At 36.9% G+C, this 26,683-nt stretch overlaps 1 protein-coding gene across 1 annotated transcript in view; it reads right to left on the bottom strand.

Annotated features, from left to right (window-relative positions):
* The window catches only part of USP53 (ubiquitin specific peptidase 53), a 69,147-nt gene extending 42,670 nt beyond the window's left edge, over positions 1-26,477 (bottom strand). Inside the window, exons 1-3 of the mRNA XM_004386807.3 lie at positions 26,254-26,477; positions 13,232-13,913; positions 2,178-2,270 (exon numbers count right to left, since the gene is read on the bottom strand). Coding sequence (XP_004386864.2) covers positions 2,178-2,270; positions 13,232-13,375 — 237 coding nt within the window. The 5' untranslated portion in view covers positions 13,376-13,913; positions 26,254-26,477. The remainder of the gene's footprint in view (positions 1-2,177; positions 2,271-13,231; positions 13,914-26,253) is intronic.
* Between the last annotated feature and the right edge of the window lie 206 nt (positions 26,478-26,683).

The following is a 26,683-nucleotide window of genomic DNA, read 5'->3' as shown; positions in this document are numbered from 1 at the left end:
GTTAATATGTTGTGGGGTTGTTAACCAATGTCATAAAACAACATGTGTACTACTGTTTCATGAGAAACTATTTGTTCTGTAAGCCTCCACCTGAAATACAATAAAAAAATAAAAAATAAAAAAATGACAAACTGATTTAAAAACAAAAATTAGACAACTTCAATGGAATTATAAGTTTCCCACTACTATTATACCAAATTTGTTTTAAAAAAAGGAAGTTGCATGTTTTGTAAGAAGAGTCAGAGAAAAGATAATTATTTCTATTTTTTTAAAAAAGGTAGTTTCAAGTTATCAGTTAGAAATAATTCTCTAAATGAGAAAAAGCATTCCATGCATAATGAATAACAATGAAAAGTCCTGGGTATGGGAGTCAGTTCTGAGCAACTGTAAGGAAGCTAGCCTGCCTACAGTGAAGTGTGTATGGGAGGGGGTACAGGTGACAAGCAGGGGGAGTGGTGGTGATTATGTAGAGCTATGAAAGATTTAAGCTAAGAAAATGAACTATATTAGTTTCTACAGTTGGTCAAAACATTCAGAATTTACTGCAGAGTAAATAAAACATAATACTGTAATTTGATCTAAATTAATTCTTTATCCTCTAACAATAACCTGATTTTGCTATGTTCTAAAAAAGAGGATATAAAACTGCCTCCTTTGGTGATATATTCACACAATCCTTTCAAAAATATAAGGAAGTTAAGGCATGCAAATCGCTTTGTTTTTCCTTTTGTGTCTCTGTGTATGTGTTTAAGAATATTCAAGAATGTAACATTTATCTCTAAAACACACTGATAAAATATTAAATTCTTAATCTTATGTGATCTAAACAGTTTAATTTATAACACAAATTCTTGGACAAGGATTTCAATGACATAAACAAGTTGCTAATATATGGTGGACTCCCTGTTCCTCCTTTAGTCTTCTATCCATTTATTCTCAACGGAGGAGTCAGAGAGATCTAGTTAAAACCTAAGAAAGATTTTGTCACTCCTACACTCAAAACAATCTCCTGACTTTCTAAATCACTCAGAAAAAGCCAAGGTTTTTGCAATCTAGGCCCCTGTTCCAGTTATTTACTGCAGCTCATCTCTGCTCCATTAGGCATCATTTGAGGCAGTTTGAAGGCTTAGACCTGAAATCATCTGAAGGTCTCTCACCGTCAGACAGCTGATGCTGGCTGCTGATGCTGGAACCTCTGCTGCAGCTGCGACCAGAACACATACATGCAGTCTTTCTGCATGGCTGCTTGGTTTCCTGACAGTATGGAGGCTCACTCACTTCCAAGAGTCAGGTGGAAGCTGTATAGCCTTTTCTAACCTGTCCCAACCTCAGATGTCTCACAGTATTATTTCTGCCACATTCTACTTGTTGGAAGCGCATCATGAAGGCTGGCCCATGTTCAAAAGAAGAATCAGACTCCTTTTGATAGGAAGAATACAAAGAATTTGCAGATAGGTTTTAAAGTGACCACAAACTCCCATTACCTCTCTGATCTCATCTCCTACCACTCTCCCCCTTGCCCACAGTGCTTCTGCCACCCAGGATTCCTTAGAGTTCCTTGAAAACATCACGCACACTCCCACCTCAGGGCCTCTGTAGCTGCTGTTCCTCTGTCTGCCCAGAAAGCTGCCTTATCAACACCTTTTTCAGGTCTTGACTCAAATGTCATTTTCTCAATGAGGCTTTCCTGTCCACTCAACTCCCTGCCTCTTTCTCTCTTTATTTTTGCACCTTAGCACTTAATACCATCTAACATACTACAAATTTTGCTTACTTATTGTCTCCTCCTCTATAAGACTATAAGCTCTGTTAGAGCAGGGCTTTTTATCAGTTTTGTTCCTCATTCCTTACTACAGCATGCTGTATCCTCAGTGACCACAGCAGTGCCCAGAGCGCAGTAGGAGCTCCACGAACATTTACTGAATGAATAAAACCATTTCAAATTAATAAAATATGTAATGTTCCTAATAACTTTATACTACTTAAAATATTAATTTTAACTGCTCTTATATAAAAAATGGAAAACATAACCCTGAATAAGTCATTTTAAGAATTAATCTTCAGAACTATAAACCACTGCATAATAAACTTTAATTACAAATAAACTATATCAACAATCAAATTAGATTTTTTGAGAAACAATTGGTAGTATTTGTTCAGAACTATTAAAAAGTTACCTTCAATGCACAAAATATGCAAGCATCTCCCTGACAAACATGTCCAGTTAAAATCCGCAAGCTTCGTCGGAATATGTCCAATTGCCACAAAACCTAAGAAACAGTGAGATGGGAAGAAAAAAAAAACAGTAAAATTTTTCTTACTGTGAAAAAATTAGATTTAGACATTTACAACATCTCAGGTTAATAACTAACTTCTTTTAATCACTTGTGTGGACATATACCACCACTAAATATAATAGCAAGGGGCCTGGGTGGCACAAGCTCTTTGGGATCAGCTGCTAACCTAAAGATTGTTTCAAACCCACTCACTGGCTCTACGGAAAAGACCTGGTGAACTGCCTCCATAAAGATCCCAGCCAAAAAAACTTCATGGAGCAGCTCCACTCTGTAACATGAGGTCACCCTGAGTCGGAGGCCAACTCGACAGCAGCTAACAAAAATAATAGCAAGTATAAAGCTAAACTGCTATATATGTATATGTATATACGGGGATATAAAAGACAGAGTTAGAAGATATTTTTATTGATACATATCTAAAAGCCATGATAGGCGTAAAGTAGAAAAAAGCTAACTACTCAGGTAAGGATTTGATATGAATAGGAAACATGGGATACTATTAAAGGACTTGGCAGAGACATGAAAAAGGAAGTGATTATAGACACTTGGAACAAACTGAAATTTAGGAAGGAAATATAACTGGAGTTTAAAACCAGGATGTACTAAATAGGGGTCAGTGTTGTGGCAAGAATAAAGGGTGAGCAGAGACCTGTGTGGTCACTGTATACTGAATGAGCAGGGCGACACATCACATCATGTGATAATGGGGACAAAGCAAGGTAAGCAGTAGTAACTAAGAAATAACCAGAACATATTTGCTCTAATTATCATCTGCTACTAAAAAGCAAAAACAAAACTTTTTGCTGAAATACATCAGTACTATACTAAAAATCATTCTGAAAAACCTGACATCTATACAATGGAGATAATAATAGTGCGTGTCTTATCCAAAGCCAGTTGCTGTCAAGCTGATTCTGATTCATGGTGACTCATGTGTGTCAGAATAGACCTATGCTCTGTAGTATTTTCAATGGCTAATTTTTCAGAAGTAGTCTGCCAGGCCTTTTTTTTGAGGTGCCTCTGGGTGAACTCAAACCGTCAACCTTTCATTGCTACTATATTAGAACAAACAATTTAATTGATTTTAACTAGTTTCCTATGCTTTCAAATAATAAATAACTAAAAGACTTCTGAAAGTTGCTTTTTCTTAAAGCACAAACTAATGGAATCCATTTATCTATCATAAAGAATTCTCAGTGTTTCACAAAGCCCTTGAAAATGATTAATAACTTTCTTGTACATATCATAAAAAATACTATATCGACATCCATTTTACCAACAAAAAAGATGGAGATCAATGACAGCATAATTTTGGGAGGTAACAAAGCACTGTGGTTAATAATACAACCTCTAAAAGTAGGCTACCTGGGCTCTAATTCTGGCTCTACTGCTTTTTCACCAGTTCTTGGGCTGATTTAGGCAAAATACTTTCTGTGACAAAGTTTCCAATCAGTGAAATAGTGATAATAATTGTACCTACCTCTTAGGGATGTTTTAAGAATTAAACAGTGTTCAGACAACGGCCTAGCATACAGTTTAAGAACACAACAGATGCTAGCTATTAAATATTATACCTTTGCTTTTAACTTAGAACATTTAAAAATCACATCAATGTCATACCTACTTCATTGTACTGTTTTCTAATCAGATAAAAGTTTAAAATACTCAGTCAAAAGAGAAAATCCTCTGTAATCTGTTTATAAGGTTAGTGAAGTGAATTTTTCAAATGTAACTGGGATACTTTCTGGGAGTAGCAAAATTCTGAAATTATACAGGATTAAACACAGAAGAAAAGTATTTTATGTGGTTTCTTTTAAATCCTCTGCACATTATTCAATAGTTTAAAACCTGTTTTAATAAATTCGTATCACAAAACTATTCTATTTATAGTTCATTCTTATCCTATTTCATTTTAAAATGCTGACTATATTCTAGCCTCTGTTTAAGAAAATTAAAGTCTAAGCTAGTTTTTGTACTAATTAATTTTTAGCAATATACACATTTTTCTTTTTCATTTTTGCATGTAGTATTTTAACATGGTTCCTAACAAAATTAATGGAGTTTTTTTTAATGTTTACATGGCTCTTATTTAATTATTCCCCAAAGCTCAATACATATATGCACACACATTTAATAAACAGAAACTTATCATACTTCTCCCTTCAAAAATAACTTTGAAATTAATAATCATAGATTTTTCCGACTTAGGTTAGATCCATACCTTTTCAGTGTTTGCTTTTAATAATTTCCCACAAGATTTGTGACATAATTTCTCAGTTTCAAAATTTATTCACTAAATTGCATATTAATACTTATATTTTGAATTTTCAAAAAATGAAGTCAGGATTTTTCTGAAAAGTCTATTTCCATAGGTGTTTTGTCAATGAAGCCTTCTTTGTGAATTAGTTTATATGGCAGACATTTTACATAAATTAGTTATATTGGCAGTTCCAAGTTTCTTGTTACAATACTTTTTTAAAATTGTTCATTAGGGGAAAGCTTACAGCACAAATTAGTTTCTCATTCAAAAATTTACACAAACGGTTTTGTGACATTGGTTGCAATCCCTACAATGTGTCGGTACTTTCCTGCTTTCCCTTTCCACCCCGGGTTCCCCATGTCCATTTGTCCAGTTTCCGTCACTTCCTGCCTTCTCAGTCTTTGCTTTTGGGCAGGTGTTGCCCATTTGGTCTCAATGACTTCACTGAACTAAGAAGCACGTTCCTGTGTGTTGTTTTATAAGCCTGTCTAATCTTTGGTTGAAAGGTGGACTTCTGGAGTGGCTTTAGTTCTGCGTTAGCTGGGTGTCTGGGGGGTTCCTCCAGTCTCTGTCAGACCAGTTAAGTCTGGTCTTTTTTGATGAATTTGAATTTTGTCCTACATTTTTCTCCCACTGTCCAGGCCCCTCTATTGTGATCCCTGTCAGAGTGGTCAGTGGTAGTAGCCGGGCACCATCTAGTTCTTCTGGACTCAGGTCAGTGGAGGCTGTAGTTCATGTGGTCCATTAGTTCTTTGGACTAGTATTTTCCTCGTCTTTGGTTTTCATTCTCCTTTGCTCCAGACGGAATGGGACCAATAGATGTACATTAGATGGCCGCTCACAATCTCTTAAGACCTCAGGCACTACTCACCAATGTAGGAGGTAGAACATTTTCTTTATGAACTATGTCAATTGACTTAGATGTCCTCCATAATCATGGTCCTCAGCCCTCAGCCCCAGTAACTTGGTCCCTCAAGGTGTTTGGATGTGTCTAGGAAGCTTCTGACTTTGCCTTGGTCAAATTCTGCCAACTTCTCCTATATTGTGCATTGTCTTTCCCTTCACCAAAGTGAACACCTGTCTCCTATCTAGCTAATGATTTCTCTTTCCCATCCCTCTCTCCCTTGTAAACATCAAAGATTCCTTTCTGTGTGTAAGCCTTTCTTTGGTTTTTATAACAGTGGCCTCATACAATATATGTCCTTTTGTGCTTGACTTATTTCACTAAGCATAATGCCCTCCAGATTTAGCCATGTTGTGAGATGTTTTATGGATTCATCATTGCTCTTTTTTGGTAAGTAGTACTCCACTGTGCATATGTACCATAACTTAACCATTCATCTGTTGATGAGCACTTAGGTCGTTTCCATCTTTTTGCTATCATGAATAATACTAGAATAAACATGAGTGTGCATATGTCTATTCATGTGATAGCTCTTATTTCCCTAGGATATATTCCTAGGAGTGGGATTGCTGGATCGTATGGTATTTCAATTTCTAGCTTTTTAAGGACGTGCCACATGGTTTTCCATCAAGACTGTATCATTTTACATTCCCACCAGCAGTGCATAAGAGTTCCAATCTCCCTAAGACCTCTCCAATATTTGTTATTTTCTATTTTTTTGATCCATGCCAGTAATGTCGGGGTGAGATGGTATCTCATTGTAGTTTTGATTTGCATTTCTCTAATGGCTAATGATCACAAGGATTTCCTCAAGTGTCTGTTAGTTGCCTGCATGTCTTCTTTGGTGAAGTGTCTGTTCATATCCTTTGCCCATTTTTAAACTGGATTGTTTGTCTTTTTGCTGTTGAGCTGTTGAAGTATTCTATAGATTTTAGAGATCAGACCCTTGTTGGATATGCCACAGCGAAAACTGTTTCCCAGTCTGTAGGTTCTCTTTTTTACTCTTTTGGTGAAGTCTTTCAATGACCATAAGTGTTTAATTTTCAGGAGTACCCATTATCTAGTTTATCTTCTGGTGAGTTCTAAGTTTTTAACAAATAATATTTTTTAAAGTATATGATAACATCTAAACATTACTTAAAAAAAAAAAAAACTTGGTAAACACATATGAAATAAGTAAGATTTAGATTTTCTAAGTACATAGCTGGTTAAACAAGGTGCCTCCGAGGGTCAAAGTAAGATATAAGTAATAGTTATTTTTGGAGCCCTGGTGGTGGAATGGTTAAAAGCTGGGCTGCTAGCCAAAAGGTCGGCAGTTCGAATCCACCAGGTGCTCCTTGGAAACCCTATGGGGCAGTTCTACTCTGTCCTATAGGGCTGCTATGAGTTGGAACCGACTCGACAGCACATAAACACAGTAGTTATTTAATAAGTTTTTTATATACTCCTAAAACTGAGAATGTGAAATGACTGTACATATTAGGTGGTTTGTAATTCCTTGCTTGACTAAAGAAGAATCCCATTAAAATGACAGCTGGTAAATCGTAACAAATAATTTTTGATCACAGAGCTTTTGGCATGTAATTCAGAAATAATTCAGAGAATTGAGTGACACAGCAGTAACAAAAGTCTTTCCATTCTCATGTTACTTTGTGTTTTGATCAGCTAATCCAATAATAACTGTAACGATAATGCAACCTAGAAGAAAAAAAAGATGAGGACTTAGAGCCTTATAATCAAAACCAAACCCACTGCCATCGAGTAGATTCCGACTCGTAGCAATCCTTACAGGACAGAGTAGAACTGCCCCATAGGGTTTCCAAGGAGTGGCTGGTGGATTTGAACTGCCGACCTTTTGGTTAGCAGCCGAGCTCTTAACTACTGTACCACCAAGGATCCTAGAGCCTTACGGTCATAGGCAATTTTAAATAACTTCTAATTTATATACATTTTTGCAGAGAAGTATAAAAAGTGACAAGCATAAAAATATAATAGACACAAACTATAAAAACAAAGGATAAAATTCTGTGAAGAAAGTAAAATAGGATCATGAATTCCAGGATAAAAAAAATGATATAAAAATATCCAGATGTTAAGTGCTCTTTCATGTTCTCTGTAAATAGATGATACCCAAAACACGTTGCTGTCAAGTCGATTCTGACTTATGGCAACCCCATCTGTTACAGAGTAGAACAGAGCTCTATAATTGGCTATGTAATGTTTATGGAAGCCGGTCACCAGGTCTTTCTTCCATCATGCCACTGGGTGGGTTCGAACCACTAACCTTCAGGTTAGTAGTCAAGTGCAAACCATTTGTATAATCCAGGGACCTTAAACAGATGATAGTGGGTACAAAAATCACTATGGTATTTAGATTCCATAATAATTTTACTTTAAACACACTGGGGAAAGTTTTTGGCAACTATTTAAATGTATGATGAAAAACTTTAAATATAAATTTTAAACTGTGTGGCAAAGAAATACAAACATACACAATGTATGAAAGGTTAGACATTTTTAAAAATTCTTTTAGGGACTACATGAACAAAGTTGTTTGAAAATAACTATCCAAGTGACCTACTTAGAAGAAGAAGGTCAGAATGTAGAAGTCAACAAAAAAAAAGAAAGAAAACAGATACCTAGAACAAGAGAAAGACTGAAAAAATAATAAGCACATAAAGGTAACAATATGATATCCAGAACAATCATCTAATTATTTTGCCTCTGGCTAGAAATCAAAGATCATTTCTGACGGCAACAATTTCCTTCCTTGATTTTAATTCCTACTACAAATAAACCCTAACATTTCCCTTTTCAATTTATCTATCTAACATTTTGATACAATTTGTATTTTCTATCTGAATAAATAAAGGAGCCCTGGTGTCACAATGTTTAACCACTCGGCTGCTAACGGAAAGTTTGGCAGTTCAAACCAGGGCTTTGAACCAGTTCATTCCAGTCTGAAGCCCTGCTGATAATTTGCATTTCTAATAAGTTCCCAGACAATGCTAATGATGCTGGTTAGGGACCAATTCTGAGAACCACCAGTAGAGCAGTGGTTCTCAAAATTTACTAAACATAAGAATCATCTGGAGATTTTGTTAAAATGTAGATTCTGATTCCGTATGTCTGGGATGGAAATGTAAATTCTCAGCAGGGGTTCGAACTGGAAGGAATCAGTTCAAAGCCCTGGTTCAAATCCACCCAGTGGGTCCACAGAAGAAAGATCGGAAATCCTCTCTCGTAAAGAGTACAGCCTAAAAAACTCTACGGGGCAGTTCTACTCTATTACCCGGGGTCGCTATGAGTCAAAACTGACTTGATGGCACCTAACAGCAACAACATCTTTATAAATATTCTTTAGCAACTTTCACTTTCAACTAAGATGGAATAATAGGGATCAGATTTACCCTGTCTGAAATAACTAAAAAACCAGTCAAAATATTTGAAATGGCTCAGAGGACACTGTACACAGGTAACAAAAGATAGTAATCCATGGGAGATGGGAAACAAATGAAACAGGCCAGACAAGTGTCCCATCTTACTGCCTGGAGAAAGTTTCAGGCCACGGAACAGGAAACGGGAACCCAGGAAGAGGCCAGCAGATACCCTTAGTTGAGGAGATGGAACTGGGAGTGCAGAAAAGCCAAAGCAACTAAAGTTCAGGGCACAGTACTGAAGAGGAGAGAGCTGCAGAGAGAAATAATAACCAGAAATCTACAGAGAGTCCTTCGTAAGTATTCTATCAGGTACTGATGAGTGCATGCTTGTGAAGCTGGAGAAAGAAATACCCAGAAGAATTATAGGGAACAGTGTACAGAACTGACACCAGCCTGAGATAGTGCCTATTCCCAACAGTCAAGGTAGAACACTTCATAATTCATAGGGCTTTGATTAGAGAAGAAATGTCTTGCCTCAGCAGTGGAGAAATTAAGCCTAGAACAAACACAGCTCTGGTACTGCCTAAGAAAGCTTAAATGCAAAATGATCAAACTCTTTCCAAGTAAATTAACCCTATCCCAAAACAAAGCTCAAGAATACTTTTAGGAATATAAAAATTCCATCAGCCAACAAGGTAAAATTTACAATGACTTAAATCCAATAAAGAATTACCATTTACGCAAAGAAACAAGAAAATATAATACAAAATGAGAAAGAAGGAAAAAAATCAATCCACTGAAAATCACCCAGAATTTACACAAATGATAGACTAGACATATACATTAAAATAATCAGAACTGTATTTTGTATGTTCAAGAAGCTAGAGCAAATATTAAGCATGTTAATTAGACAAGAAAGAAATTTTAAAAAGACACAAATCAGACTACTAAAGGCGAAAACTACAATGTTTGAGATGATAAGTACACTGAATGGGACGAAACACTGCAGAAGAAAAGATTAGTAAACTTGAAGACACAGCCATAGAAACTACAAAATGAAACACCAAGAGAAAAAAAGACTGAAAAAGAAAAGGAAGAGGGAATCAACGAGCTGTGAAACAACTTCAAGCAACCAAAAACATATGTAATTGGAGTTACCAAACGAAGGGAGAGGTAGAAGAAATATTGGTTAAAATTTTTCCAAATCAGATTTATACTATAATCCCACAGCTCCAAGAGGCTCAATAAACCCGAAGCATAAGAAACATGGAGAAAACATAATCACATCATAATCAAACTACTTTAAAACAGTGATAAAGAGAAAAATTCTAAAAGTAGGTAGAGGGGAAAACACACACACACACATATTACATACAGAGGAACAAAGATAAGAATGACAGTAGATTTCTCATCAGAAATAATGCAAGCTAGAAGACAGTGGAGCAAAATCTTCAAAGTACTGAAAAAGACGAACTGTCAACCTAGAATTCTTTGTGAAAATATCTTTCAAAAACAAAAATGAAATAGATTTTTTTTCAGACAATCAAAAACTGAAAGAATTATCCAACACCAACAGACCTGTACTACAAGGAATGTTAAGTCCTTTAAGCAGAAAGAAAATGACATCAAACGGAAACCTGCAATAAAGGAATAAAGAGCACCAGAAATTATAACTACGTAGATAAATATAAACAATCTTCTTGCTAAAGGTCCGCGGAATGTTCATTTTTAAAGAAATTATTACAGGGACACTTCATTTTCTTTACCATGTAGGTTCCCTTTCTCAGAATTTCTGTTATAAAATGCTTTGCATCTCCCCAAACTACATACAGTATTTTGGGTACCGGTAAACTAAAATTTTACAAAGGGGAAGAATATGTAAGATTGAGGAAAGCAAAAACAGAGATACAGAAAAGGACAGAAAGAGAAAAATATAAAAGTGAAAAAAAGAGCTGGTACCACATGGAAAGATCTGAAATGATGGAAGCCCTTTTCTTCATAGGCTGATGAAGTGTTTAATTTTAGGTCTTTTTATGCACAACATTTCCCCATATCCAGTACCATATAAGAGAGATTTTCCTGCATTTCAGACAGCACTGAATGCCAGAGGGATCTTTGAGCCAGGACAGAACAGTGACTGTTATTAATGGTCAAGGTAAGTTAGACTCAATGCTTTTCTAATACCAATTGCTTCTCTTTCCCTTGGTAGGTTAAAGAACTTTCAAGTTTGACATCTGTCCCAGGTAAAGGGCAATTGAGAATATAGGTCTGGGTCAGATGTCTGAACCATCAACATGTTCTAGATGTGTACGTTTACCAAGTGAACTAACTTGGAAAAGTCATAAGCTCAACTTCAATTAACCAGTATTTCTCTCTCTACTCTGTTTTCAGGGAAGAAAGAGAACAAAAGTAAGAAAATACGTGAAAAGTGATTTATTTTAAATAAATTATTTTAGATATATTCTAGGGTCAACAGAAAAAAATTCTAATATTTCAGATCTTCCTCATCTCTAGTATAGTCAACGGTCAGAACAATATAAGATTCTACAAAATCTGGAATTGCTAAACAAAAACTATGTTGTACATATGAAAGGCTATTTATCTAAGGTAGAAAAGTTGATTAGTACCTGATTGTTAAAAGAATTTCAAAAGGGACTGGAACAAAATAGATTAAACTTCACCTTAATCAAAACATTGGTGTCCAAATTATGATTCCACAGAAGCGACTTAAGGCCCACAGTAGGGAGTGGGGGGTTGGGGTGAGTTTGAGAACTGAGAAGGTTAAAAAACTCCACATTTTCATTTCAATGCAAGCAGCTTGTTTCTTTTTACTTTATCTGTTGGGGTTCTAGGCTGGATTTCTTTTGGGAAAAAAGGGGCGGGGGGGAGTAGGTTAGTTGAGAAGTCCCCAAGTGACGCAAAAGGTTAATAACACTTGGCTGCTAACCAAAAGGTTGGAAGTTTAAGTCTACACAAACACCTTGTAAGAAAGGCCTGATGATAGAACTACTTCTGAAAAACCAGTCATTGAAAATCCTATGGAGCACAGTTCTACTCTGACATACACAGGGTTGACATGAGTAGGAATTGACTCAATGGCAACCTTTTACTTTTTTTCAGATTAAAAAAAAAACAGAAAATGTATTTTGAAGCCAATGCACATTAGTTCATCTCAGTCCTCTACCATTTATATAATTCAATATTGTAGTCTAATTACAAACTCTAATATATTATGATAAAGACAAAATTAAATCAAGCTAGTAAAAAAACCAAATCTATGATAACTTAGTACACTTAAATTTTAGGAATGTCTGTGGTAATGGGGTGATCACAATTTTTGTGAAATTTTTTAAAAAGCCTTGAAACTGCTGTATTTTTTATTATAAACTTCAAAATAATACATAATGTATACTCATGAACAAACTCCCCCCCCCCCAAAAAAAAAAAACCTGTTGCCATCAAGTCGATTCGGACTTATAACAACCCTATAGGACAGAGTAGAACTGCCCCACAAAGTTTCCAAGGAGTGGCTGGTGGCTTCAAACTGCGACTTTTGGTTAGCAGCCAAGCTCTTAAGCCCTGTGCCACTAGGGCTCCAGAGACCTGGAAAGTCGAATTATAAAAAGTTAGGAAAAGTTTTTTTCATATGCATACTCTACTATTGTTGTCATTCTAAACTTTTGACCTAAATATGCTTCATAATTAAGTGAAAATTTTACGTGTGAGCTTAGCATGATTCAATTATCTTTCTTAAGTTCTCATAGACTTTTGGCCTAACTTGGGCCATCGATCTGGCAAATGCACGTAGGTATTCTCTGAAAGCCAAGAACAGATATAATTAAATTAACGTAAATACTACACAGAAAAACTATTCCAACTGCATGTTTTAAAGTTATCCATCTACTGGGACAGGTATTTATATATATATAAAATAGTATAACATGCAATCACAAACCAATGTAAAAGATAAACAAGAAATTAACAGATACTGATAAGGGGGTGCCAAAAGAGTGAAGAAATAAAATACCTAAAGTATTTATAATACATGCACACATTTTAACATTACTGATTATATTTTCTGGATTGTAGCTTTTCTCATTATTCACAGGCCTTCAAAATTAAATAAAAATTCCTAAAAATTGAGTGATAATTGTCTTGCACAAAATACTCTATAGTATTTCTTAGAATTTAGGTATTTTAAACATGTATTCTTAATTTACTATGCAAACACCTTAAATCAAAACCTTTTTTGTATCACAGAAACATACCTTTCTGTTGAAAAGATTATTTCCACTTATTACAGAAGCCAAAATACCCAAAATATTTTTGCTACCATTAAAAGTGATATTTTAAAAAGTTTTAAAAATTTAACAAGTAATTATGGTCTCACCTGTACAGCACTATTAAGAAAGCAGCTGTTTTGTCCTGGTTCATTTAATAAGCCTTTGGTAGGGGCCAGAGATAGCATACTCCCAGGTTGATAAACTTTTCCAAGATTGCCACCAGGTTTCCGTAAGAATTTTACCCATGCCATTTTCAAGCAAATTTGTTTGCATTAAAGCTTTGAATTGTATACTTATGTAATATTTCTGATGATAAAATGGATGATATATGGAACTGTCCACTTAAGTTCAGTGCAGTCTATTACAATAACACAAGTTTCCAAGTCCATATCTTTCCTGATGCTACAAATTTTTATGAGGACTTTCTAAAGTAAAAATAGGGTATATAAATGTTAAAAGTCTGATAACTTAAAAAAACCCACTAACTTAAACAAGGCCTTACAGATTTTTATACGTGTTAAATTTCATAAGAGAGCTGTACAGTTTAAGATGAATGATTTTTAAAATGTTACGAATAATGTTGATGGTCAAATCATCTTCCTTAAAGGCATTTGTCTTGATGGGTTAAAAATAGATGATACCAAAGATGTAGAGCTGGCATTTAGCGTGAATCCTCAAGTTATTTACTTTTATTTATTTATTTTTTTAATAAGAAAGAAGACTCTCTTTCCCAGATGAAGTTATCAAAGGTGACTCCATATTTCGTATCAATGTGACCTCAAAGCAAATCTACAAGAGAAAAAAAGAAATATTTAAATAAAAGTAAAGACTAATCACGAAAATTCCTACTTTACTATTTGAACACAAATACTGAATACAGAATTAAAACTAATCATAAAAAAGGATTATAGCTGATAAAGTTCTAAAATATGAAAATTAAAACATATTTCATCAACTAACATTTTATAAAAATTTCAATATAACATCAATCACTACCTACCTCAAACTTTCAATGTTCAAATGATGGCTTCATAAGAAAAATATTTTACAAAAAACTAAAATTAATTATACTTCAGGAATCAACATGTAAATTGCTCTGTATATTAAAACAAACACATATTTAGGAACTCTCTTATTATCTATCTTACATACAAAATCGTAACATTTTCCTAAGAAAGTCAGTTGATTTTATGTAAACTGATATACGTAACAACTCTGAAGAAACCTTTAATTGATAAATCCTAGTGAAATAAAGTAAATTACCATCTTATTCATGAATGCACGCTCCTGGCTAAAAGATTTTTAAATGTCAAACTTCTTAATTAAAAACAATCAAATATTACTAACAAAGTTTTTTTTTTTAATCTATTGAATGTCCTTCCTTCTTTCACTCATTCGACAAACACTTATTGAGCCTTGTACTGTGCCAGGCACTGGAACAAACATTATTGTGAGAGAAGGCCAACAATAACACAATGAATAGTAAATTATATAGTGTACTAGAAGGGTTATGTGTTAAGTGCTGGGAGAAAAACAATGCAAGGAAGGGGGATTGAAGTGTGTATCATGTGGGACGGTTTGCAATTTTAAATAGGATAGTCAAGGAAGGTTACCTTTGCACACAGACTTGAAGGAGATTAAGAAGCCATCAAAAGGCATTCCAAGCACAGTGAACAGTAACTTCAAAGATTCTGAGGTTGGAGCATGCCTGGTATGTTGATGGAATAGTCAGAAGCCTAGTGTGGCAGAAGAAATGTGAGCAAAGCTGTGAACAAGGGACAGAGAAGATTAAGAGAGAGGATGGAAAAGGGACAGATCATGTAGGTATTAGCAAGCCCTGGATAAATGGCAAGTCACTGGAGTTTCATTTTCACGGCACAAAAAGATGATAGGCAGAATGGCATAGGTCAGTTCAATATCATTGATCAAATACCCACTAAGATGGAGGTAATAAGGAGCAAAGAATAAGCCTCAGACCTAAAGAACTGAAGTCAGAAGACCATTTTCAGGCCCAGCCTTATCACTTATTAGCTGCTTGGTCTTAAACAAATTCTTGTCATCTCTGATTCACAGCTTCTTCACTTACAAAATGGGGATATAACAATAACAGCTCTGCTTATCGCACACAGACTAAATGTTTTTGAGAATTATAAAACACTGTATCATATCTGTCAGTTTGTTGTACTGTGGTGGCTTGCATGTTGCTGTGATGCTGGAAGATACGTCACCAGTATTTCAAATACCAGCAGGGTCACCCATGGTGGACAGGTTTCAGTGAAGCTTCCAGACTAAGACAGACGAGGAAGAAGGACCTGGCAATCTATTTCTAAAAAATTGGTCAGTAAAAACCTTATGAATAGCAGCAGAACATAGTCTGATGTAGTGGTGGAAGATGAGCCCCTAAGGCTGGAAGGCATTCAAAAGTGGCTGCAACAATGGACTCAAACATAGCAACGACTGTGAGGATGGCACACGTCACGGATTGAATTGTGTCCACCAAAAATACCTGTCAACTTGACTAGGTCATGATTCCCCGTATTGTAGACTGTCTACTATTTTGTCATCTGATGTGATTTCCCTATGTGTTGTAAATCCTATCACTATGTTAATGAGATGGATTAGCAGCAGTTATATGGATGAGGCCTACAAGATTAGACAGTGTCTTGAGCCAATCTCTTTTGCGATATAAAAAAGAGAAGCGAGCAGGAGACATGGGGACCTAAACCACTAAGAAAGCAGCACCGGGAACAGAGTGCATCCTTTGGACCCAGGGTTCCTGCATGGAAAAGCTCCTAGTCCAGGGGAAGATTGATGAGAAGGACCTTCCTCCAGAGCCAACAGAGAGAGAAAGCCTTCCCCTGGAGATGACACTCTGAATTTGGACCTCTAGCCTACTAGACTGTAAGAAAATAAACTTTTCTTTGTTAAAGCCATCCACTTGTGGTATTTCTGTTACAGTAGCATTAGAGGACTAAGACAGCACAGGAGCGGGCAGTGTTTCATTCTGTTCTGTTGTACATGAGGTTGCTATGAGTTGGAACCAACTCAATGGCACCTAATGACAATAACATATTATGTTAGTTGTCTTCTTTTAACCTTCTCTAAAGTACAGCCCTGGTGGCACAGTGGTTAAGAGACTGGCTGTCCAAATCCACAAGCTGCTTCCTTAGAAACCCTATGGGGCAGTTCTACTCCGTCCTATAGCGTCACCATAGGAATTTACTTGATGACAATGGGTTTTTGGTTTAAAGTGATCTAAATGATCCTGAAACCTTTCATAGAAAAAAAAAAATTTTTTTTTTAAATAAATTTAGTAATGTTTTACATCATTAAGAGAGCTCTGAATTGGTAGTAAATTCTTTTCTTTTCTTTTAATGGAAGAATCCTTTTATGAGGCACCAAGTCTGTATCAAGAACTGTGTGAAGGTATACGAGACAATACCTGCCCTTGAGGAGCTTAGTTTGATGAGGCGTACAGACACAATTAAAGGAGTCCCTGGGTGGTGCAAATGGTTAAGCACTCAACTACTAGCTGAAAGGTTGGTGGTTTAAACCCACCTAGAGATACCTCAGAAGACAGGCCTGGCGATCTGCTTCCAATAGGTCACAGCCTTGAAACCTCTATAGAGCAGTTCTACTCTGTAGACACGGGGTCACCATGAGTCAGAATCAACTCAACGGCAACTAACAACAGACACAGATAGTTATAAAATATTGTGGCTTCTATTCCTGCACAAGATGTCAAACTAGTATGTGCTCCCGGCTCCCTCCTTCCAACCCAACTCTGGAGATTACACAGAAGCAAAAGGGAGAAACGGAGAAAATATGGGAATGCCAAAAGTGACTGGCTTCTAAAAGCAGGAGGGAAACGGCAGCCAAGAGATGGAAGGGATCAAGTGTTACACACTGGGAAAGATCTTTCTAGTTGTGCCCCTTTCCGTTCCTCACATTGCCCTGACCCAAACAACACGATCAGACAGGAAAGCTCTGATACCAACGGAGCACCACATGGAGGGTGAAGGAGATTATAACATCAAGAAAGCACTGGAGCCCAGATGGTTTGGGTAGGTTTGGGGAGTGGTAACAAGAACAGGTGACCAGGAAGGCACCTATGTGTTCTGTCCTCACCCACATGCCACAAATAAAACAGAGTACAGCAAGATCCGAAGAAAAGCATGCCCCTGGGCAGGGCAACAGGAACTTTCTTTTTGGAACCAACCCTCAGATTGCATCACCCCAAATCAAGCCCCTCAACCCCCACTTCTATTCTCTGAAATCTTATAAAGACACAAATTAGAGGCTAGTCTTTCACCCTTCTCCCTAGGTAAATATAACTGGCTTATAACTTTGTATTCCCTGGAAAAAAATAACCAGACGCCGGCAGAGTACAAGCAAGATGAGAGAAGGGCAACAACCTGAAACAATCTATACCATAAGAAGCAGAATTAAAAGACCAAAGGGAACACGAATTTAAAATAAATCTAATAAATATCCATCAACTGAAGATAATGAGTACACATACACAAACACACCCCTATATAAAATACTGAAAAATTCAAAGGATGGGTTAACTAGCGAATTGAACAGATAGGAAGGCCTCAAAAGCAAGCAATAAGTTTAGAGCAAGGCAGTCTCTTACAAAGCATTAAAGAAGAAACAGATAGGTGGAAAGTTTAAATATTTTTTAAAAGTTAAAAGACATGGATGAAATATTTAGAAGTGCCAATATCTATCTAAGAGGATTTCCCAGAGAGGAAAAAAGGATATCGAGTAAATACTTTTAGAAATGACTATGAATTCCACAAAATCAAAAAGTGAAAAACTCAGACAAACAGGATAACTCAAAAATCCAAACATGATGTGAGGAAGGAGAAGCAAGATGAAAATTGCAAAACTTTAAACGGGGGACGGACGTGATTCTAGTCCATTAACAGGCAACAACAGAATAAAAACAAATAAATCTAAAACTAATACAAATACAATAGACAAAAGCTTCACAACCCTGATTAAAGGAAAAAGAAGAGATAGATAAGCAGCCAAAAGAACTGTTAAAGAATACCACTTAAACCTTAAATATATATTTAAGGAGAAAGAAGCTAGTCTGAAAAAAGCTATACACGGTATGATTCCAACTATATGACATTCTGGAAAAGGCAAAATATAGACACAGTAAAAAGATCAATGGCTGTTGGAGGATGAGGGAAGGTGGGGAAGGGGGGAAAGGGTAGAGGGATTAATAAGTGAAACACGGGATTTTTAGGGCAGTAAAACTATTCTGTCTGATACTATGATGGCGGCTACATGGCATTATACATTTGTCAAAACCCATAAAACTGTACAAGAAGAAGAGTGAATTTAATGTAAACTATGGATTATAGTCTGTATGGATCATAATATATTAACATGCATTCATCAATTGTAACAAATGCACTAATGTAAAATGTTAATAGGGAAAACCGTGTATGCGAAAGAGCAAACTGAAGGTATAGCAAGAAGCACGTTCTTCATTGCTGATTAATAAATAAATGTAATTATACTATTATACCCTTCTGGCAATACTATAGCAACCTGGAAACTACTACTAAAATTAAAAAACAAACAGAATTCAACCCCAAAATCCCAATCCTGAGAATTTATCCCATGGAAATAAAAGTACTGTTTTACTGAAACACATTAGGTATTAGTAGTAAAAAAAAGGAAACAAAGTGAATGCCCATCAATAGGGACATGACTGCATAATAGGGGGTTCTGAGTGACAAAGGCAAGATGATGCAGAAACTTAACATGATCCCATTTTGGTAAAACAATCTAAGTGTGAAAAGATATATGCTTTATATGATCATCTGCGCATGGAAAATACATACATTTGTTGTTGGAATGGGAATGGACAGCTAAGATAGAAAATAAAAGTGGAAAAAAGCCTGCAATAAAAAACTATAGTATGTTTGTTAATCATATCTATGCATTATATAAAGTTGTATCAGTATGTGTATACACACACAAAATAAAAAATTAAAACAAAAAAGACATACCAGTCAAGCATAAACCAAGAAATCTGACACAGCAATTTCAGGATCAGATAAAATTGATTTAAAAATGAATATGAAGCTGTAAAACATAAACTTAAAAAAAAAAAAAAATCCACTGCCGTCAAGTCGATTCTGACTCATAGCGACCCTATAGGACAGAGTAGAATGGCTCCATAGTGTTTCCAGGGAGCAGCTCATGAATTTGAACTGCAGACCTTTTGGTTAGCAGCCCAGCTCTTAACCACTGTGCCACCAGCACTCCAAAACGTAAGCTTAGATACAGAAAATTAAAAATAAAAAGAGACAGTACCCCAAAGAAACTGCATTCTTTTACAACAAGCCTAGAACAAATGCAAATATCAACTGTACACTAGGCTGAAAGGAAACCTCAATAAATCCCCGCCAAAATTATCATCATACAGACTATTCTTTAATATGAATTAGAAGTAACAACAAACTAAATAACCCTTTGGTTAAAGAAAAAAACATAGGAAACATTATTAAATACATTGATCTGAATGACAATTAAAGCCCTACACAATACATTTATAGGATGCTGCTAAAATACTAAAGGAAAATTTAAAGTTTTGAATACATTAGAAAACGAGAGAATGAACATAAACCAGTCCAACTCAAGGGACTACAATAATAATCAAGACAATATCTACCCCCCACCCCCCCAAAAAAAGTCCAGGATAGGATGAGGTTACTGCAATAACTATAACCCAGAGAAATTGATTAATATCTAGAATATACAAGGAACTCCTTCAGATTAGGAGAAAAAAAAGAAAAGACAAATTATACAATAGAAAGATAGGCAGAGACTACATGTAGGCAATTCAAAGAAGGGGAAGCTCAAATGGCTAACAAATATAGAGAGATATTTTCAACTTAAGCAAGTTGCAAGTTAAAACATAATACCACTTTATACCCATCAAGCTGGCAATAATAAAATCAAGAGTTTGCAATGTAGGGAGAGCAGAACCCTTCAGGCACTACCGGTGGAACTGAAAAATGAGGTAGTCATTCTGGAGAAAAATCTAGTGCCACTCAGTAAAATTAAGAATATTCATACCTTAAAGCCTAGAATTCTGCACCAGGGTACAGGATCTTTGGCACAAACCCATAAGAAGGCAATATGCATTGTTTGAAGTTAGAAAAAACTAGCAATTTAGATGTGGATTACTAATAGCAGAGATAAGCAAAATGTGGAATAAAACATAGGCTGGACAACTGAGCAGTGTCAGAAATAATTAAAATACTTTCCTGTGCAGTTGGGGTCCAAAGAAAAAAGAACAAAATATGTGGACAAATAGTCAGAGGTACGCACGTTACAGCATCAGATCAGTGTGGAAGCAGAAAAGGCTTCCTAGAAGAGGTCACATGTTATAATACACTGAAACCTGTGACTGCTGGAACTTGACGGGACTGCTTTGTTTTTCTGAGTTTCCCAAGTTTTCTGCCTTTGACAGGATGTAGTCTTACCACTTTTCTATCTCTATTAGTGGAAAATACTTGAATTTTCCTTCTCTGACAGGTTTCCGCCTTACACAGATCATGGCTTTCACAAGTTTTACTGTATCTCGAAGTGCTATTGATGCTTTGAAGAATATCTGAAAAGGAAAAGTGGGTGGTCTTTTGAAGCAGAGAACAGGTCCCAGATGAGAGTCAGCAAGGAAATGGGGACTTCAGTCCTACAACCACCAGGTGATGAATTCTGCCATCAATCTGAATGAGCTTGAAAGCAGATTATTCTCTAGGATCTCCAGGTAAGAAGCCAGCCCATCTAATACTTTGTCTTTGGTCTTGTGAGACATCAAAGCAGAGAACTCAACTGACTTCTAACCTAATAAATGTGAGATAACATGGGTACTTTTTAGGCTGCTAAATGTGTGGTAATTTGTTATGCAATAGAAAACTAATATACCCAACCCCAAGCAACCACTGATCTGTTTTCTATCACAACAGTGTTAACTTTTCTAGAATTTCACACAAACAGAATCATATAATCATTTGTGTCTAGATTCTTTCACTTAGTGTAATACTTCTGAATTTCATCTGTATTATTGCAGAAATCAGTACTGCATTACTTTTTAATTAATGAGCAATATTCTATTACATGGATATACCAAAATTTGTTTATCCACTTACTAGTAGATAGGTATTTGGCTTGTTTCCGGTGTGGGGTTATTATGAATAAGGTAGCCATGAACATTCACATGGAAGTGTTTCTGTGGACATATGTGGAATTAGTGGGATCTATGGTAAGTGAATGTTTAACTTTATAAGATACTGCCAAAGTGTTTACCAACGGGACTACACAATTTTAAATTACTACTAGTCATGTATGAGAGTTGTATTTCCTCCACCCCCTCACCAACAATTGTTATTGTTAGTCTTTTAAATTTAAGCTATTGTAATGGGTATTTAATGAGTCTTCCACTAATCCTGAGCCCCATTCTTCTTCATATAGTCCTGCTTCTTGGATTATCCATTAAGCATACAGACTGACTAAGTATGGTGAAAGGATACAACCCTGATCACACCTTTCATGATTTAAAACCACACAGTATTCTATGCCCTCATTCTGTTCGAACAATTGCATCTTGGTCTATATACAGGTTCTGTATGAGCATAATTAGGTGTTCTGGAACTCTCATTCTTCTGAATGTTATCTATAATTTGTTACTATCCACACAGTCAAATTCCTTTGCATAGTCAATAAAACACAGGTAAACAACTTTCTGGTATTTTCTGCTTTCAGCCTAGATCCATCTGACATCAGCAATGGTATTCCTCATTTCATCTCCTCTTCTGAATCCAGCTTGAAATTCTGGCAGTTCCCTGTCAAAGTACTGCTGCAACCGTTTTTGAGTGATCTTCAGCAAAATTTTACTTATGTGTGATATTAATGATATTGTTTGATAATTTTGCATTCCGTTGGATCATCTTTCTTCCGAATGGGCACACATATGGATCTCTTCCAGTCAGTTGGACAGGTATCTGTCTTCCAAATTTCCTGGCATACATGAGTGAGCACCTCCAGCGCTGCATCTGTTTGTTGAAGCATCTCAGTTGGTATTCTGTCAATTTCTGGAGGCTTGTTTTTTGCCAATGCCTTCAGTGCAGACTGAATTTCTTCAGTACCATCAGTTCACGACTGAACACTGACCAATTCTTTTTGGTACAGTTACTCTGTGTATTCCTTCCGTCTTCTTTTGATGCTTCCTGCGCCATTCAGTATTTTGCACATAGAATCATTCAATATTGCAACTCCAGGCTTGAATTTTTCTTCAGTTCTTTCATCTTGAGAAATGCCAAGTGTGTTCTTCCCTTTTGGTGTTCTAACTCCAGGTCTTGGCACATGTCATTACAAAACTTTGTCTTCTCGAGCCACCCTTTGAAATTTTGAAATTTTCTGTTCAGCTCTTTCACATGATCATTTTTTCCTTTCGCTTTAGCTACTCGATGTTCAATAGCAAGTTTCAGAGTCTCTTCTGACATCCATTTTGATCTTTCCTTTCTCTTCTGTCTTTTAATGACTTTTTGCTTTTTTCATGTACGATGTCCTTGATGTCCTTCCACAACTCATTTGGTCTTCGGTCACTCTTGAGATAGTCTCCAAATTCAGGTGGGATATGCTCAAGGTCACACTCTGGCTCTCATGGACTTGTTTTAATTTTTTTCAGCTTCAATTTGAACTTGCATAAGAGCAACTGATGGTCTGTTCTGCAGTCAGCCCCTGGCTGTGTTCTAACTGATGATACTGAGCTTCTCCATCATCTTTTTCCACAGATGTAGTTGATTTGATTCCTCTGTAGTCCATATGGGGAGGTCCATGAGTCACCATTTATGTTGTTGAAAAGAGGTATTTGCAATGAAGAAGTCGTTGGTCTTGCAAAATTCTGTTCTACAATCTCCAGTGTTGTTTCTATCACCAAGGACACAGCCTCCAACTAACAATCCTTCTTCGTTTCTAACTTTTGCATTACAATCACCAGTAATTATGAATGCATCTTGATGGCATGTTTGATCGATTTCAGGCTGCAGAAGTTGGTAAAAGTCTTCAATTTCTTCATCTTTAGCATTAGCGGTTGGTGCGTAAATTTGAATAATAGTCATATTAACTGGTGTTCCTTGTAGGCATATGGATATGATCCTACTGACAGCATTTACTTCAGGATGGATCTTGAGATTTTCTTTTTGACAATGAATGTGATGCCATTTCTCTTCAATTTGCCATTCCTGGAATAGGAGACCATATGATTGTCCAATTCAAAATGGCCAATACCTGTCCATTTCAGCTCACTAATGCCTAGGATATCAATCTTTATGTGTTCCATTTCATTTTTGATGACTTCCAATTTTCCTAGATTCATACTTTGTACATTCTACGTTCTGATTATTAATGGATGTTTGCAGCTGTTTCTTCTCATTTTGAGTCATGCCACATCAGCAAATGAAGGTCCTAAAAACTTTATTCCACCCACATCCTTAAGGTTGACTCTACTTTGAGGAGGCAGCTCTTTGCTAGTCGTATTTTGAGTGCCTTCCAACATGAGGGGCTCATCTTCCGGCACTACACCAGACAATGTTCCACTGCCACAAGGTTTTCACTGGCCAGTTTTTTCAGAAGGAGATCGCCAGGTCTTTTTTCCTAGTCTATCTTAGTCTGGAAACTCCACTAAAACCTGTCCACCATGGGTGACCCTGCTGGTATTTGAAATATCTGAAACAGCTTCCAGCATCACAGCACCACACAACCACAGTAGAACAAACTGACAAGACGTGTGGTAGAAAATTTCTGGCTAGCTCTTCAAAAATGACATAAATTAGCACACTTCCTCTCTCAAGCCAACACTCATGAGCAAGAGTAGGCTAGACTGACAATCTTTTTGGCTCTAAACATCAAGACTATGTGTTCAAAATGCTTCTTGATGCAATATATAAGCTACCTAGCTTTCTATGATTAAAAAACATCTTACAGTTAAAACTACCAAAAAACAATTACCTGTTAAGTACTTTCGTAACTAAATGTCTTTGTAGGATAGTTTATCCACCAGTTTAAAGAGCTCAAACACAGTTTTGGAAAGTTGTAGAGTAAAGCAATGTCCCCTCCAGCCCAGAAGGTGAGTAAGTTCCAAACAGTTTCAGCAGGGAAAATAAGTATGATTTTGGCTTTTAAAAGTGTGTATCACCTTAAAACAGATCAAATTTTTCATTTTTAAACTGTCTTACTAAAATAAACTTCTAAACCATATGGTTTCAAATTCTTGATACTACAGTTACTAAAATATACATTCATTTGACACTAAGCAATATAAAAGATCTTGAATCACAAACTCATTGCCGTCGAGTCGATCCCGATTCGTAGCACCCTGTAGGATGGTGTAGAACTGCCCCACAGGGTTTCCAAGGAGCACCTGATGGATTCAAACTGCTGACCTTTTGGTTAGCAGCCAAGCTCTTAACCACTGTGCCACCAGGTCTCCAACTACGTACAGAAATCCTAAAGAGTACCGTGATTTTTTCTTTTTCTTTTTTTAAGGGAAAAAAAATAAACTAGGTGGAAATGTGTGGCCCCCCTACTAAAACAGCTATCTTTTTAAAAACTATGTTTTGAATCTTTTAGAGAAAGTAGTATTAATGAATTGATTGTTAGCTTCAAATTCTATGAACTGTATCCAATTCACATACATTTATAAAAAGATACTTTTTAAAAAATTCATAGGGTAATGAAAAGGTCTGCTCTTGTTATTTTTTAGACTGTAGGAAAAAAATATAGGTTAACTACCAGTGGGTTTGATTTATGAAGAAATTTAAATAAATCACTTTCATTGTTTAGCACCAGTGAGCCTAAATCTGGCCAAATTGTTTCAATGGGCTCATTTTAAGTCTCTAAAATGTAAAGTAAAGGCAACAATCTTGTTTCTCAAATTCTAATTAATTCCTACCTACAATGAGATTATTCCGAATTGTTTTATGACAATGGCAGATACATCATACACTACTTCTGCAGAATAAACTTTGTTTCTTTTTTTTTTGTTTTTCCTTTCCACTTTCTCTTTCTGGCAAGTAAGTATAATTTAGCCAAAAGTTCATTTCGATCAGAATTTTGTGTTAACACTTGTTACTCCTCTTAAAGAGTGAAACTTCGCAATGCTTTTCTTTAAACTAAAAACGATTAAGACCCTAATCACAGAGAACTTTTACTGTTAAATCTACCTCAAAAAATTGCTTTGAAAATTACTTGTGTAACAAATGTACTCTGTATGCATTTTTTTTTCCAGATAAGCAAACATTTGGAAAACTGTGCCGTCTGACAAAGGCTTGCAGTGCATTTCCCAAGCATTAATCAGACTTTGCATTGATAAAGAAAACCTTGTAGCGGGATAACAAAACCTCAGAACATGCTCAGATTGCAGGCTTTGGAAACCCTCCCAGTTACACCTGTGCAAGTACTTCCTGTTCTCCAACAATGTTTAAAGTAGTTTGGTGAATATCCCATACGCCGCCGTTTAGAAGCTAAACATTAATTTCATACATCATTACTGCTGTTGTTGTTGTTAGGTGCCGTCGAGTCAGTTTCGACCCACAGCGACCCTATGCGCAACAGAACGAAACATCATTACTACCACCCAGAAACCACCAGCCCAGAGATCCACACTAATCAAATCATCCCTCTTCTTTAAGGAGGGAAACATAACCAACCCGACCCCTTTAAAAAGCTGTGTGCTCGAAAAGAGTGTCTTGGAAAATAAGGAGCAGGCGCCAAGGCAGCATAATATTTGTGTCCCCAAAGCACTAAGTGACCCATCAGGACTCCAAATTCTGCCCCATCTCCGCCTTCAAACAACCACGACCCAGTTAAGTGCAGCACCTCCTCCCGCCTCGCGCTCGCTTCCAGCCCAGCCAGAGGCACCTCCGCCAGGGCCGGACGCGGCCAAGAGGCTGGTGACCTCAGGCGCCGGAGCCTGGAGTCCGCCCTGTTGGGTGGAAGGTGGAGGAGGATGCGGGGCAGTGAGGGGAGACGAGATCTGGGGCAGGGAGCGAGGGTCTCTCAGGCAGGCCTCCAGTGGTTACAGGTTTAGGAGACTTACCTTGAGCTGTGCCCTCCTAGCGTGAGGCGCGTGCAATCCAGGTAGAGAAAAACGGGCCTTCCACTCCCACAGGGCTATCTCCCGCTGGCCCAGCTCTGCTTCACGCCGACACCAGGCAGAGACACCAACAGCTGCCACCGTAATCGAGGCTCCCCGTGAACTGAGGCAGAAACGGCCAGCCTCCACCGCCCAGAGCGAGACCCTGTGCTCGGAGCATGCGCACACGCCCCAATACCCAGGGGCCAGTCAGGGCAGTGGCACCTGCGATCAACAGGTCCTTGAAGCCCCGCCCCTCTTTTCGCCTGGTGCTCGCCCCGTCTCCTCAGAGCTGGTCCCGCCTCCTCGCTCAAAGAGCTAACCACGCCCCCACCCCCACCCCAAGCCCCGCGATTTCCCGGCTTTCCGGACCTTCTGTAGCTGAGCTCTATTC

The sequence above is a fragment of the Trichechus manatus genome, unplaced genomic scaffold (assembly GCF_000243295.1).
Source record: "Trichechus manatus latirostris isolate Lorelei unplaced genomic scaffold, TriManLat1.0 scaffold00171, whole genome shotgun sequence".
Classification (NCBI taxonomy): domain Eukaryota; kingdom Metazoa; phylum Chordata; class Mammalia; order Sirenia; family Trichechidae; genus Trichechus; species Trichechus manatus.
This window is presented reverse-complemented; position numbering and strand designations above follow the sequence as displayed.